At 50.4% G+C, this 15,391-nt stretch overlaps 1 protein-coding gene across 1 annotated transcript; it reads right to left on the reverse strand.

The window, feature by feature from the left end:
• Positions 1-1,175: 1,175 nt before the first annotated feature.
• Positions 1,176-13,713, reverse strand: LOC139831809 (uncharacterized). Its single transcript, XM_071821145.1, has 3 exons — positions 13,508-13,713; positions 1,551-4,305; positions 1,176-1,457 (listed from the first exon to the last, which is right to left on the reverse strand). Exons 1-3 carry the CDS (start codon positions 13,711-13,713, stop codon positions 1,176-1,178), a joined length of 3,243 nt encoding a protein of 1,080 aa, XP_071677246.1.
• Positions 13,714-15,391: the final 1,678 nt, after the last annotated feature.

Genomic DNA, 15,391 nt, shown 5'->3' on the forward strand with positions numbered 1-15,391 from the left:
TTGGCCGGGATGGGAAGCATACGACCCTCTGCCGTCGGCGGAAGTGGTGGAGTGGCCACCGGCGGATCACCGCGATAGGGCTTCAGCAGCCCCACATGGAAAATGTCGTGGATGCGCGCCCCCTCAGGCAACTGAAGTCGGTACGCCAAGGTCCCAATCCGCTCCACGATGACGGAGGGCCCCGCATAGCGCGGACCAAGCTTGCGCTTGGCACGCGGGGCGAGGGACTGGTGAGAGCGGTGCAACAGGCGAAGCCACACCCAGTCACCCACCGCGTATTCCACCTCGCGGTGCCGCCCGTCATAGTAGTGCTTGGCGACCTGCTGAGCCTGGACAAGACGCTGCCGCACCTCGGCCAGCATCTCGTCGCAGGCGCGGATGAGCTCGCCAGCTGCCTCCGTCCGCGCCGTCGCCGGGTCCACCGGCAGAATAGGCGGCGGTGGCCGACCGTAGACCACCTCGAATGGCGTAGCGCGCAGGGCGGAGTGGTAGGACGTGTTGTAGCAGTACTCCGCCCATGCAAGCCAATCCACCCAAGCGCGAGGGCGATCACCTATAACACAGCGCAAATACATGGCGATCACCTTATTGACCACCTCGGACTGGCCGTCCGTCTGGGGGTGGAACGCCGTGCTGAACCGGAGTTGGACCCCGGCCATGCGGAAGAGATCCCGCCATACGTGCCCCGTGAACACCGGATCCCGGTCACACACGATGGACGAGGGAAACCCGTGTAGGCGGACGATACCGTCGAAGAAGGCGCGGGCGACCGACGATGCCGTGTAGGGATGGCCAAGCGCGATGAAGTGGGCGTACTTGGAGAAGCGGTCAACCACCGTGAGGATGACAGACTTTCCGCCCACCTTCGGAAGGCCCTCGATGAAGTCCATGGAGATGTCAGCCCACACCTGCGAGGGAACGTCAAGCGGCTGCAAGACGCCCGCCGGGCGCAAAGTCTCCGTCTTGTTGCGCTGACACGTCTCACACGAACGCACCCAATCCTGGACCATGGCCCGATCGCCAGGGACGTAGAAGTCCGCGCGCAGACGGTGGAGTGTCTTTTGGACACCCTCATGACCCGCGGAATGCGCCAAGAGCAACACCTGGTGGCGGAGGTCATCGTGGTCGGGAACGAACACGCGGCGCCCGTGGAGGAGAAGACCGTCGACGAAGCGCTAGGGGTCGTCCAGCTCGCCCGCGTCGAGCTGCTGCCGCAGAAGCTGGGCATCCGGCGCGGACACGGTTGCCTGGCGGATGCGGTCGAAGAGGGCGAAGGAGGGCCCCGAGCGGACGCATAGCAGGCGCCCGTCCGAGACTCCCTCAACAGCGTCGGGATCGGCGTCGCAGCGGGACAAGGCGTCGGCCACCGTGTTGAGGCGCCCAGGACGGTACTCCACCGTGAAGTCGAAGCCAAACAGCTTGCTAATCCACTGGTGCTGGGGCACCGTCGACAGCCGCTGGTCCAAGAGGAACTTAAGACTGTAGTGGTCCGTACGTACGCGGAACGAGCGCCCCCATAGGTAGGGATGCCAGTGGCGGACGGCCTAGACCAAGCCAATGAGTTTCTGCTCGTACGCCGCAAGATTGAGGTGGCGTGCAGCAAACGGCCGGCTGAAGTATGCGAGCGGCCCGTCGCCCTGGTGAAGGACGGCGCCGAACCCCGCCCCGGAGGCGTCGCAGTCGACGATGAACGGCCTGTCGAAGTCCAGCATCTGGAGGACGGGACCCGTCGTAAGGGCCCCCTTGAGGGCCTCGAAGGCAGTGGTAGCCTCGTCGTCCCAAGCGAAGGCATCGTGCCGCAGCAGGCGCGTGAGTGGCGAGGCGATGAGGCCAAAGTCCCGGATGAACTTCCGGTAGTAGCCGGCGAGGCCCAGGAACCCGCGTAGGGCGCGTGGTGAACGCGGCGTCGGCCAGGCGGCTACAGCCGCCACCTTGTCCGCATCCATCGCCACCCCGTCGGCGGAGATGACGTGACCGAGATAGGCCACCGAGGTCGTCGCAAACGAGCACTTCAAGCGCTTAAGGTGAAGTCGATGCGCTCGAAGCTCGTTGAAGACGATGGCGATATGCTGCAGGTGCTCCGCCCATGATGCGCTGTAGATCAAAATATCATCGAAAAAAACCAGCACAAAACGGCGTAAGTATGGGCGAAGTGCTTCGTTCATCAGGGTCTGGAACGTCGCGGGCGCGTTGGTGAGGCCGAAAGGCATCACCACGAACTCGAAGTGGCCATGGTGTGTCCGGAACGCCGTCTTGGCGATGTCCTCCGGGTGCATGCGCACCTGATGATAGCCTGAGCGAAGGTCGAGCTTGGTGAAGAACCGCGCCCCGTGGAGCTCGTCAAATAGCTCGTCGACCACCGGGATCGGGAACTTGTCCTTGAGCGTGAGGGCGTTGAGGGCGCGGTAGTCGATGCAGAAGAGCCACGTGCCATCCGACTTGCGCACCAATAGCACCGGCGCGGAGAACGGGGACGTGGAGATCCTGATGATGCCCGCCGCCAGCATGAGCGCGCACTGGCGCTCCAGCTCGTCCTTCTGCAGCTGGGGGTAGCGGTATGGGCGTACCGCCACTGGCGCCGACCCCGGGAGCAGGTGGATGCGATGGTCACACGCTCGTGGGGGCGGCAGGCCCTGCGGCTCCTCGAAGATGGCGCCGTGCTGCTGCAGGAGGTGCGTCAGTAGGGGGTGCTCGGCGTCGTCGGCCCTGGAGACGAGCTGAAGCTGCGGTGCGGGGGAGGCGCCCCCGAGACCCTCCCAGCGAATGTGGCGCCCCTGGCGCCAGAAGGTCATCGTCAGGGCGTCGAAGTCCCAAAGGATGGGACCGAGCGTCCGCAGAAAGTCGACGCCAAGGATGAAGTCGAAGCAGCCCAAGTCGATGCCGGTGCACGTGATGACGAAGTGCTCGTCGCCGATGGTGAGGGGTACGTGCTGGGCCACCCCATGGCAGTGAAGGCGGTCACCGTTGGCCACGGTCACGCGGAGGTTATCCCCACCCGTCGGCTGTAGCGCGAGGCGGCGCATAGTGGCGGCGGGGAGAAAGTTATGCGTAGACCCCGTGTCTAGCAGCGCCTCCAGAGGCTCGCCCTGGATAGTGACCGGGAGCAGCATCGTCCGCTCGTGGCGGATGCCGGCGAGCGCGTGTAGAGAGACGACGAAGGCCGTGGCAGCCGCGTCGGTCGGCGCGGCCGTCTCGGACGCGGCGGCCACCGTCCCGGTCGTCGGGTCACCCTCCTCCACGTCGACTGTCTCCAGGTAGAAGAAGCGGGGGCACACGTGGCCGGGCGTATATGGGTCGTCGCAGTTGAAGCAGAGCCCAAGGCGGCGGCGTTCGAGCTGCTCTGCCGGGGTGAGACGGCGGAACGTGCGCGTAGCCACGGGGGCGGCCCCGGTCGGTCCAGGTGGGGCGGGGCGGGTGGCAGCCGCGACCGTAGGAGGAGGCCGAGCGGCGCGGGTGCCGCGGGCCAGGGGCACCTGCTGAACCGCCTGGGCGCGACGCTCATAGGCGCGCGCGTAGTGCATCGCCGTCTGGAGGTCCTGCGGGGCCTGGAGCTCGACATCCACGCGGATGTGGTCCGGAAGGCCGCCAATGAAGAGCTCAGCGCGCTGTTGGCCTGTCACGCCGGGCGCATGGCATGCAAGGGCCTGGAAGCGGTCGGCGAAGTCCTGCACCGTGGTGGTGAACGCCAAACGCCCAAGTTCCGCCAAGCGGCTGCCGCGGATCGGGGGGCCGAAGCGGAGAAGGCAGAGCTCACGGAACCGGTCCCATGGGGGCATGCCACCCTCGTCCTGCTCCAGGGAGTAGTACCACGTCTGGGCGGCGCCGCGGAGGTGGTACGAGGCGAGCCACGTCCGGTCCGAAGCAAGGGTACGCTGTCCCCGGGAGAACTGCTCACACTGGTTGAGCCAGTTGAGGGGGTCCTCGAGTCCGTCATACGTGGCGAATTCCAGCTTGGTGTAGCGTGGGGGAGCGAGGCCAGCGGTGCCCTGGGCGGGGTACTCCGCGCGACCAACGGAGGGCTCCGCGAAGCGGGAGTGCGGCGGGTCCGGGAAGGACGGACACGGAGGGTCCCCGGCGGCCGTGTAGACGGGGGAAGGCGCCGGTGCGGCCGAGTAGACGGGCGGGGGCTCCGTCCCGGTCACCCACGCCGGGAGCCGGGAGGGTGACGGCGGGAACTGTACCCGCTGGATGGGCACGCCCTGGGGCAGCGAGGCGAGGCCCGCGCTGGGGGCCGGCTGCCATGGCGCCCACGGCGGCGGAGGCGGCGAGGCCGAGGGCGGGACATGCGCGCCCGGGCGGGTGGGGCTGCCGGCGCGGCCGGGTAGGCGGCGAGGGCGGCGGCAGGGTTGGCGCGGTCATCCCCTCGCGTGCCGATCAAGTACGGGCGGATGCCCTGGACGACGGTGGCGAGGTCGCGGATGGCCGTCGAAAGCTCCTGCTGCGAGAGGAGGGTAGCGGCATCGGCGGCATCCGCCAGGGGCGCCGCGTCGCCCGTGGAGGGTGGCGACAGGTGCGCGGCGGCGGTGGAGGCCGGCGGCGTCTCGGAGGCGGCGGCGGTGGTGGCGGTGGGCTGGCCCGAAGACATGATCGAAACTGAGGTCTCTGATACCAAATTGGTTGAACCAGAGTGTCTACCAGTCCTAGGGCGGAGGTTGTAGGGGAAGGAGGGAACGGCGTGCGTGCGGAGGCGAGGGCGCCGGCGGCAGGGCGCCGTCGCGTGGCTTGGGGAGAGGCGGCGCACACGGCAGGGAGGCGGCTAGGGTTTGGGGACTCCGACTCCTGAGGGAGTCGGCAACAAAAGATTGTTTATTGCTTGCCTGATCTTGTCTATTACAACTTGTATTTATAAGAGAAACTGCGAAACCCTAATCTGCTAATTGGGCTAAGCCCCTAACTGAGCCTGGCCGGCCGGGCCAGTGGGCCCCCTCCGGCGGTAGACCAGACCGGTCATAACACTACTCTTATTGGTATTGTTCTTCTAGCCACCATATTTTAAAAATCCCATATAAGGAACTTCGACCATACATCTATTACGGCATTTTGTAAGCATAGGCTTTTTGTTTTATAACGATTGCTGATCACATTAGAACTGAATATGCTCATGTAGCGTAGATAGTGATGTGTAAACGACAAGTTTTGACATTTTGAGATTCACTGTGGCATTCTAATATGCTGCATCAATGTGTGTTGCATCAATGTGTAAATGACAAGTTTTGAATGCTTATAATATTTTGTATGTGACGATTTGTTTTTGGACAAAACACCGGAAGCTCTAATCTCTAAAGCCAAAGCGACGCTGCATGGCATCGGGAACAAAATATCCAAAAAAACATAGAACTAGAGCTTAGGGTTGGCTTTGGAACTAGAAGTAAAATTTCAAAATACTGAGATCGATTACTGGTTACTAAACTAGAAATAGAATTTTATCTTTTGGTCACACAAACTTTCACTTTTATGTTTGTGGCAAAAAATAATGGGTTTGTGGCAACGCACGGGTATTTAACTAGTGATTACTAAATTCATTACAGGCATGGAAAATCATAAATCACATTCCTCCCTTACTATGTGAATGGTAGTACATATTCACAAGTGGACCAGTAAAATAAAAACAGATTTGCTTGTATTCTTTCACGAACTTATCGAAATTAACGTGTCCCTACAATAGTTAGCCAAGTAACAATTACAGTAAGCTCACATGTAAAAGTAACACTTACAACTCATATATTAGCCAACTAATCAAATGCACCTTGCCAGATGGTATCCTCAAGCACAAAACTGGGAGGATTCAATTCTATATTTCCTTCAACTCTGTCTAGTAACGTTTCGTACCTTTGAGCTTATGTCAATCTTGGGTATCCTATCGATAGTCCTGAAAATAATGGAGACTACTCCTTGCACTTTGCTAGAATCCCGAAGAAGTGAACCCAACTCCGAAACTCCAACGGATATCCTGGTTAAAGCGAAGAAGATCTGAATTTTTCAAGAAATAGCGGTGCCAATGAGAAGAAGCCCCAAATAGGTATCACAAGCATATGAGCCAGATCTGATTGGTATAGCAGCTAAAAAAAAGAGAGGAAAAGCAAGGTTCCCTCATCTCTATTAAAAGGAAATACATAGTTAATCATGGAAGCTGATTTATAGAGTACCTTGTTGTTGTGGTATTGCAGAATGTGAAGTTCGAGCCTAACATCTTGACCCCTTCTAAAGTCACAAGCCTAACATGGTATTGTGAATAAGAAACATTAGCTATGTTAGGTCCCATACTAAACAGTTTGCTGAAAAAAAAAAACATAAATAGTATGCATGCAAATTAGAAAAACAACCATATTATCCCATCATATGTTATTCAGGTACTACTATGAAAACACATTAACCATTATTTTTCTTCAACACCTGCAACTGCATATGGCCATCCAACCTGGCAGGACTAATCCTATTTTTAACGACCATTTTCTCTAAACATCATGTAAATGAATTATTACACACCAGGATGATACTTACCTTGAAGATTAGTGCTCAATAATCCACCATTAAACCAGACCTCTATTGTGGCCTGCCAAGGTTTGTACTTTGTCACAATACTGTAGACAGTAGATTTCTTCATACCTGTAAAAGAAATTAATCGAAAATCACGGTAGTGTTACATATGACCATATGGGGTTTTTTACCTTCTGAAGCTTGCTTTGTTGCACCGTTTAATATGCGTATGCTTTCAACCTAGCTTATTGATGCCCTTTTCTAATTATTGTCTTTATTCATATTCTTATGTTCAGGTTTTTGGTGGCTGTAAGGTTTGACTGAATGCTCATCAGCTTCTAGGTTCACATGCACATAGCCAGTGTTTAGTGTTCTGCGCATTTCCAAGCACTGGCCTACGAACTAACTTCTCTGAATATCTGTTATCTGCTGTGTATTCTGTTGTGTATCTGGGATGGGCAGATGTAACAAAAAAAAAAAAAAAATAGCTTCTCGGTTTCCTGTTTTCATGCTGCTTTCCATCGCTATTGAAAGTATGTGTAATGGCATGCTTACGGTAGAGCTCAGCTAAATAAAACTGTCTCTCACGGTTATGGTCTCTCGGTTCTCAAACTATCTACAGCAATGACTGGAAGTTGTACTGGTGAAGCCTCCAATATTGTTAGAGATATATTTGGTATAGATATATTAGGTAGTCTAAGATTTGTAATCTTTACCTACCATATCTCTAGGAGAGCTAGCTTAGCTTTCAAGTCTGTACCACTATATATACTCGCCCGAGAGGCTCAATACAACATCCAACATATTCTGCAATCTCTCTCCCTCTCTGTCCTTTAACATGGTATCAGAGCGGCACGCTCCTTGACCTAGCCGCCGCAAAGCTTCCGCGCCGCGCCGCCCCCGGGGAGGTCGATCTCCATGGTCTATTCCGGGGGCCGCGCAACCCGTATGAGGGTTCGTCCGCCGATCTGTTGATCCGCTACCCTCAAGTCTTTTTTTTTCCAATCCGTAGATTGGGCAACACCTCATCCTCGACGGCTCAGACTGCATCGACTTCGGCATCGACCATCTCCACGACTGCCTTGGCGCGTCTCCATCACTCTCCTCGCACACCACCTCGCCTGCGGCTACATCGACACCGGCACCCGGCCACGACATCGACCACGGCATCCCCTCGCGCGGCTACCCCGACCAAGGTTGCAGCACCCACGCTCTCGGCTACCTCGACATCGGCACAAGGGCTACCACCTCGCACGAGCATCTTGGCTTCCTCTACAGTCCAAGCATCCGCGACGCGACATCATCCACAACGCTCACGCTACGACTGCGGGGGAGTGTCATCCCGTTGGTTTCTACCTTCGGCTTCTCACCAGTCTGACTGTCCGCGACGCTACTGTTGTTCACGTCACTACCGCTACGACCGCGGGGAGTGTTAGAGATATATTTGGTATAGGTATATTAGGTAGTCTAGGATTTGTAATCTCTACCTACCATATCTCTAGGAGAGCTATCTTAGCCTCCAAGTCTGTACCACTATATATACTCGTCCGAGAGGCTCAATACAACATCCAACATATTCCGCAATCTCTCTCCCTCTCTATCCTTCAACAAATATCATTGTCCCTGACTACATCCTAGTTGAAAAAGAAATGGCTTTCGCTCTCCTCTGGCTCGTCCCTGTCCTCTCGCTCGCCCTTGACCTCTCCTTCAGAATCCCCGGTGCCTCCTCTCCTCTTATTCTCCGCCGGCTTTGCTGGCCGGAGTGGGAAGGGAGAGGGGCCCGGCGCCGCCTCCCCCTGTGAATATAGTCTCATGGCGTGTCCTGGTGTTGCAGCGTGTCTGCTTTCCCTTTTCAGAGCCTAACGTCGGCGGATCTGGGTGCCCGTCGGCGCGCCGTTTGCCTGCTTGCTTTACTCGTCGTGTCTATCGGCCTGCTGGTCGTTGGATTCTGCGGTAAGCAGCAACCGCCCGGCCGCTCCACCAATAATCACATGGCAAATCCCCTTCGCAAGGTTGATTTTGCCCCCTTTTGTCTCCTAATAAATCCCTGTCCTCTAGTGCTTATCTCACCGGATTGTCTTGCCCAAATCTTTCTATTCCGGCGAATTGATTTCAATCCTCTCTCTTGGAGTCTTGAGCGGATCGGTTTGGGGTGTCTGCATGTTTTCTTGGTTGTTTTAATGGCGGTGCCCTTGGCTTTTCCCAGTGATGTTTTCTTCCATATCCATGCACTAGGATTAGGCCGATCTACAGCTGGTTCTTGGCCTCCATGTGCCTTCCTTTTACCTCCTCGGAGGCCCGCTTGCGGTCCCGGGAAGGGCTTATCGATGGCATGTTTCTTGTTGGTGCGTACGTCTCCGGTGGGGGAGCTCTGCCCGAGTCAGCGGGCATGATTCGTCGGCGATTCAATCTCTCATGTTTTTGCTGCGCCGCCGACGACCTGTTTTTTTCCTGTGCCTTGCTGTGGTTTCATCTGCTCCGCCGGCAACCTGGTGTCGTTTGCGAGGCGAGCGGAGGTTCAGCGGCGTCTCCTCCCTGGTGGCAGCCGGACTGGCTGACCGTCGGTGAGTCAACTCCTGTTCAGCGGAGGAGACACGTGGAGGCAACACATGATGTCGACGATGCAACCCGGAAGCGGTCAGACGACACGCAAGGCAGCGTCAAGCGGCGACTGGTGTGCGTGTTCTTGATGGACTTCGATGTAATGCCGTGTTCTACCAGGGTTGTTTCTGCTTTTAGGACTTTCTTGTCCTAATCTTGTAACGTAATGTGAGGATAATAAAAGGGTATGTTTATCAAAAAAGAAATCATTGTCCCTGACTCGTTTCTTCAGGGTTGCATTGCATCCATGCAAAACAATACGCAGTTTTCTCTCAAAAAAACAATACGCAGTTGATTAGATAGATCTAATAAAATAATAGATTGACAAACTAATCAATAAGAGAGAGAAGGACTAGTAAATCCGTTAGCTTTCCTTCTGTGATTGACGTGGAGACCGATCTATGCATGCATCGGGGAGGCAGAGGCTGCTCGCCCCGACACATACAACTTCCAGAGGAACAAATGTGGCGGGTTGTTCTGCCCACGTGCGCGTCGAGCTGCGCTTGATCGGCAAGCGGGCACGCCACGCCAGCTTGATCTATTGCGCCGATCTTTTTTTTAAGGCAGCATTGAGCGGCCGTGGAGCAATGCGGCGGCCACGGCCCATAGAGATTGGATCCGATTTTGCCGATCATCCATGCTCGGCGACGACGCTGCAGACGAACTCACAATTCTCTTGTACGCCAGATGCAATCTGGAATTTGTTGACGATGATAAGGGGTCCCGCTCGGATTATAATTCCAAGCACCGTTTGCCCCACGGTGAACGCCACTGTCGAGGTTTTAACCACGGCAGATGCTACCGGGTAGCACATGAGAGGTGTAGAGCAAGGTGGCGTAGGAGAATCTGGGCATGAGAATGGCACGAGATTGTCACACGATGTACCCAGGTTCACGTCCCCTCGGTGGAGGATTGCTACGTCCTGCTATTAATCACTATGATCATACTGTCGCCAGCGTTAGGCGACTTGCTTTGTGATAGCCGTCGGAGTCGGAGGAGGGAGATTGTATCTAATGAGAGATGCCTCCTTCAAGGGGTGCCCCTGGTGGCTTTATATAGGCAGCCAGCTAGGGTTTACAGGTATAAGGCTATTTGGGCCGCTACGCTTCATGGGCCTTCTGTAGATCCAGTCGCTCCGGGCTTCAGTCGCTAGGGCGCATGGCCCAGTCGCCCGCCGACTGGAACCGTCATGGGCTCTCTTCATCTGGCGAGTGATCTTGGTGATGGGCCCCTGGGGCGTATTCCCATCACAACTCCCTCGGCACACGCACCAAGTCATCAGTAGACCAGGCGAAGATGTTCCGATTCTCATGGAGAAAGTTGACGAGCGCGCTTTCCGATGCTTCACTCAGGCTGGCACCGATACGAACGGTGCGCTCTGGGTAAGCCGGATCCAGCACGATGTCCTTCATCTCCTTTGGTGGCTTGAAAGCCGTTCCCCCAAGTGGGCTGCTCATTGCCGCTAAGTTCAGCTGGGATGACTAGGCCAGTGCGACAGCAGTTTAAATCCTCCTTTTTTCCACTATGACCAGTGATTTGGCCAAGTTTGATCCGACTGAAGCGGTTTCCAGCGAGATCTTGTAGTTGCCCACCACGGTTATTGGACCGTTAGGTGTAATATCCCAGGTATTGGGGTTACAAAAATAGAGAAAACATATGTGTGCATTGCATTCATGCATAGAAAATCTGGGGATTTTTCGCGCTTTAAAGTAAAACAGTCACAGTAACTGAAGTTTCACTTGATCTTGGTGGAATTGAAGTAGCTCATCAAGTCAAGCGCTATAAACCTCAATGTGACTTTGTTAAAACCTTGTTTGGGGTAGAGATGATTTGATCTAAGGGGTTAGATCAAATGGAACTAATAATCAACACAACGACATTTTACTCAATGATCAATTGCTTGATCTTATAAAAGATTATAACATGGTAATCCTTGTCATAACATATGAACACCAATTCAATTGTAAATCAAGTAACAATAAAATGGAGAAACCATTCTTGACTTATCTTTTCCATGTCTTAAACTAATCCTTGATCCTACCATGAACCTCATGGTATTCATTTTACTTCATTCTTGGAAACAAGACAAGGAGATCAACTCTAGAAGTATATATTCTTCTCTATTCCATATTATTATACATCAAACCTAGAGAGGTGAGAGTTCTACAATAATTATTAGAGAAGCAACAAACCTTGAGCTAAACCTTGGATATACATCCAAGTATTCAAATCATCATCTTTAAGAGGAACCCTAGGATATTATTCAAGACATTTCCTAGAGAGAGAACCCATTTATGTTAACCATAGATATTGGTGACCACATCATTATCTTTGGAGAATAACCTTAGGTTAGCATTGAAGTCCTTCCCAAATGAGAGAGACCATTCATACTAATCCTAGCTTTACCTATTAAGGGAATAAAGGACAACCATTGAACTAAAGTATTAGGTTGTAAACCACTTCCCCTTGGAGTGGTGAGATAACCTAATATCACATGGAATAATACCATATCCATGAATTGATAAAGTAAGGAAGAGATTAATTCAACCAAGATAGCCAAGTGGAGTTTTAGACTTGATACCTATTGAGATATTGTGAGTACACCATAAACCCCAGAATAACTATTCCTATGAAAGACAGCTCCCGCTTTGGTGCTACACTCAAGTTAGTTGAGGAAACACTTGAAATTGGAGGGAGAGAATTATTCATATACCAGATGATTATATCATCATTGTTTTAATAGAAACCTAACAGAATATCTCAGGTATTCTCCTGGGATATAAAACTATTGAGATAACCATAGTAGTCCCAACCTAGAAAGTAAAATAGAAGTGTTATATCCTAGTTGATCAAGACTATGCCTGATCATGGAAGTGAGAACCCATTCCATGAGAGGTAACTTAGGAAGCCAAACCTTGATCATTATAAATTGAGTAATGATCATTAACCCAATAACTTGAGGTAGAATAATTAAGAACAAGTTGATCATATCTAAAACATGATCAAGCTCTTGAGGTTTGTGAGGATAAGTAAATCCTAATAGGATAAGTAGATATTATCCAACACATAAAATCATAGGGGAACTATTAGAAAACCTAAACCATTTCCCATATGATAATTAGTGAGACAACTGAATAGTAACAAACCTTTGTCTAGTCCAGCTTTATATCAATCCAAATGATCTTGGATTGAACCATCCTATGTGTGGTGAGAAAGAGCAACTCTAGCTAAAGTAATATGGTGTTAAATCACATATAGAACCTATAACCATATCTCAAACTAACTTGTGAATTACTTGATGATCACAAGTTAAACCCTAAACCATATCTTAATTCTAGTTTATGTATCACTTGAGTGATCACAAATAAAACCTAGTCCACATTTGAGTTTCAACCCATGTATATTTAGGCACACCCAACTATTTTCTCAAACAAATAAAATTCTCCTAAGTGGAGTAAGATCTATTCTAATCATTCAAATCCAAGACTTAATAAGGTAATACCAATAGCCATGGGAACAAACCAAACTTAATCTCCAATATTTATAAATATTGGTGCACATGAAATCATGCCCATAAAACTATAATCCTAAATAAGAAACCAAATAGTTGGCTTTACTTTGCAGATAATTTCTTACAAAGAAATACCACATGAAACAATAATCATCACTAGACAATTAGTAAGGCCCTTTTGGAAAATAATTTAGAACCTTTTATAGTTGGATTATAAAATCAAATATATATGAAATATTCTATCCTCAACCCAATACTATTAACTATGTGTTATGTGTTAATAGACACATATAGAACCCTAATCCAACAATATTACTATTAACCATTTTTATTAGTTTCCATCAACTTGAAATAAGAAAAACCTGCAAAAGAGAATTCAAAACAGAATTCAAATTAGAAAACAGAAAACAATAAATAGAAAAGGAAGAGGAAGTAAGCTTACCAGCAGTTAAGCACCGCAGCAGCCCACCAAGTGCAGCCCAGCACCATAGCCCAGCAGTAGCCATAGCCCAGCAGTAGCCATAGCCCAGCCCAGTCCACCGTCAAAACCAGCCCGTATACCGTTTCGGAAATAAAAACAGAAGACAATCGTCTTCTTCCTCCTCCGTGAGATCGACACGGCGACGCCGACCACCTCCACGTCTTCGTCGCCAATAAGGACGACCCTGGATGCCTAGATCATGCCCAACATTCGATTGAAGTTGCTCCGCGTCCGTATGCTCCGTTTTCGCCAAGATTCGCGCCCAGTGCACGACCAGCATCTCCGTTTGCATCCAGGCCACTGCCGCCGGCGAGACGCCGAGCCCATCCTTGCATTGTGCTATAAAGGCCACGATAAGCTCCGCCGTAGAACCCTAATGCCTCTCCGCTTACTCAATCGTCCTCTAGCCCTCTCCATTCCTCGCCATCTTCACTCACTGGCCGTCGGCGTTCATCAAGGATTCGCCCATTCCGACAACCCCGGAGTCCATAGAGTGGGCGAGTAGTTCCGTGACGTCGCGTAGATCGTCCAGTATCAAGGAATCGAGAAGTGGAGTGCTCAGTTGGGAGAATTTGGGCGTTCCCTTTCTCAGGTGATCCTCGGATTTCTCGTCGGAGAGCTCGTCTCCGGTCACCACTGGCATCGTAGACCACCGCAAACAAACCAGGGTGAGTCAGTGCATCGATTGAGCTATGATTCGCTTCCTGTAATGCATCCTTGCTTCATTTAGCATCTTGGCTGGCAAGCGCCGCCGCGGTAAGGTTCGCCGGAGTCTCTCTGGTGACCATTTCTTGGCGGCGAGACCACTAGCTTACTCAGGGCGTCGTTACGCGCCGAATAAGACCACTCGGCCGTCCTCCCGTGGCCTGTATCGTCATCGCCGTGTTGACCGGCGAGGTGATGTGGCGGTGGGGTCCGAAACTGGGTTGAACCAGTCAACTGCCAACGAGGCAGCTGACTGGGACCAGACCCACCTGTCTGCGGCTGTGGGTACAAATCAAACCGGTACCTTTAGCATTTAGAGTTATTTCAATATTCCTGAAAATAGCAGAAATTTTAGAAATTCATATCTAATTCAATTTAGCTCAGAAAAATACAAATGAGATATCGAAATGTTCCTAAAAATAAACTCTATCCATTAAAATATAATTTGAAATTTTTATTTTTAATAAAAATTTAGTTTTTTTAAACTTAATAATTAAGTCTTTTCTTTTATTCAAAATGCAATTAAAATTCAATAATTAGGAAAAATTTCCAAATTAAATAAAAACCAAGATAATAAATAAAGAAAACATTAACACTAATTTTCTTTATTTATTATTTGTTAAATCATTATTAGAGAGATTGAAACCCTGATTAGTAATTACCCTAATTATTAATTCTTGACAATTAATAAAATAGAAAATCCAATATTATTATCTCAAAGTTATTAATAACTTCAACTTTATTAATGAAGTTATTAACTAATAAACTAAATAGTAATTATGCAACCCTAGTCCCATAAGGAAGAAAACTAGGAACTCGTCATTTCATGTGTAATCCTAAAACCCTAATGCCATTTAGACCTTAGCTCCATTATTACATGAGAACCTTAATTTTCTTCTAACCTAAACCCTAGGTTAGAACATGTGATCATGGTACCTTCTTTCATTCATAGCTCCATAGTAGCAACTAAAGACATACCTATGTCCACATAAAATGTAGAACACTATCACTAGCAATGTAGTATGCCATGTATGCATACACTTAAACCAAGATGATCAAGTAGGATCAACCAAGTCCAAACCCTAGTTTCTAATGCCCAAAACCATCATCCTTATTCATCAATGCTTAGCATCACACCATTATGGTGAACTCCAATAGCAACCATGCCAATATTGTGTATCCTATTCCATACACACTAAACCCTATTAGGGTGAGATAATTATTAATCTTCCTATTTAGGAAACCACCATTTCTTACTTAGTAAATCCAATAGCAAACACTAGACAACCTTAAACCTAATTGAGATACTTCTTATTACTTAAGAAGTATGTTCTTCAAAAGTTATTCTTTTGAAGTAAACAGAGAATCATCATCAACCCTGCTTAATAGGACCTATAGCCAATAACCAGCTATCACCAGCAAGGTATACCAACCTTGATAGCAACTATTTATAATAAATTGCTCAAGATGCCTAGGCTTAACTCAACCTTACAAGCTCTTGGTGTTGATGAATCCAACTAGGTTGTGATCCATCTACTACTTACTCCAGAAACTAGTTGGAACCCATAATAAACCATAGAACTCCACAACCCTGATTAATATACTTGTTCTTTATT

This window comes from Lolium perenne, chromosome 5 (assembly GCF_019359855.2).
Source record: "Lolium perenne isolate Kyuss_39 chromosome 5, Kyuss_2.0, whole genome shotgun sequence".
NCBI lineage: Eukaryota > Viridiplantae > Streptophyta > Magnoliopsida > Poales > Poaceae > Lolium > Lolium perenne.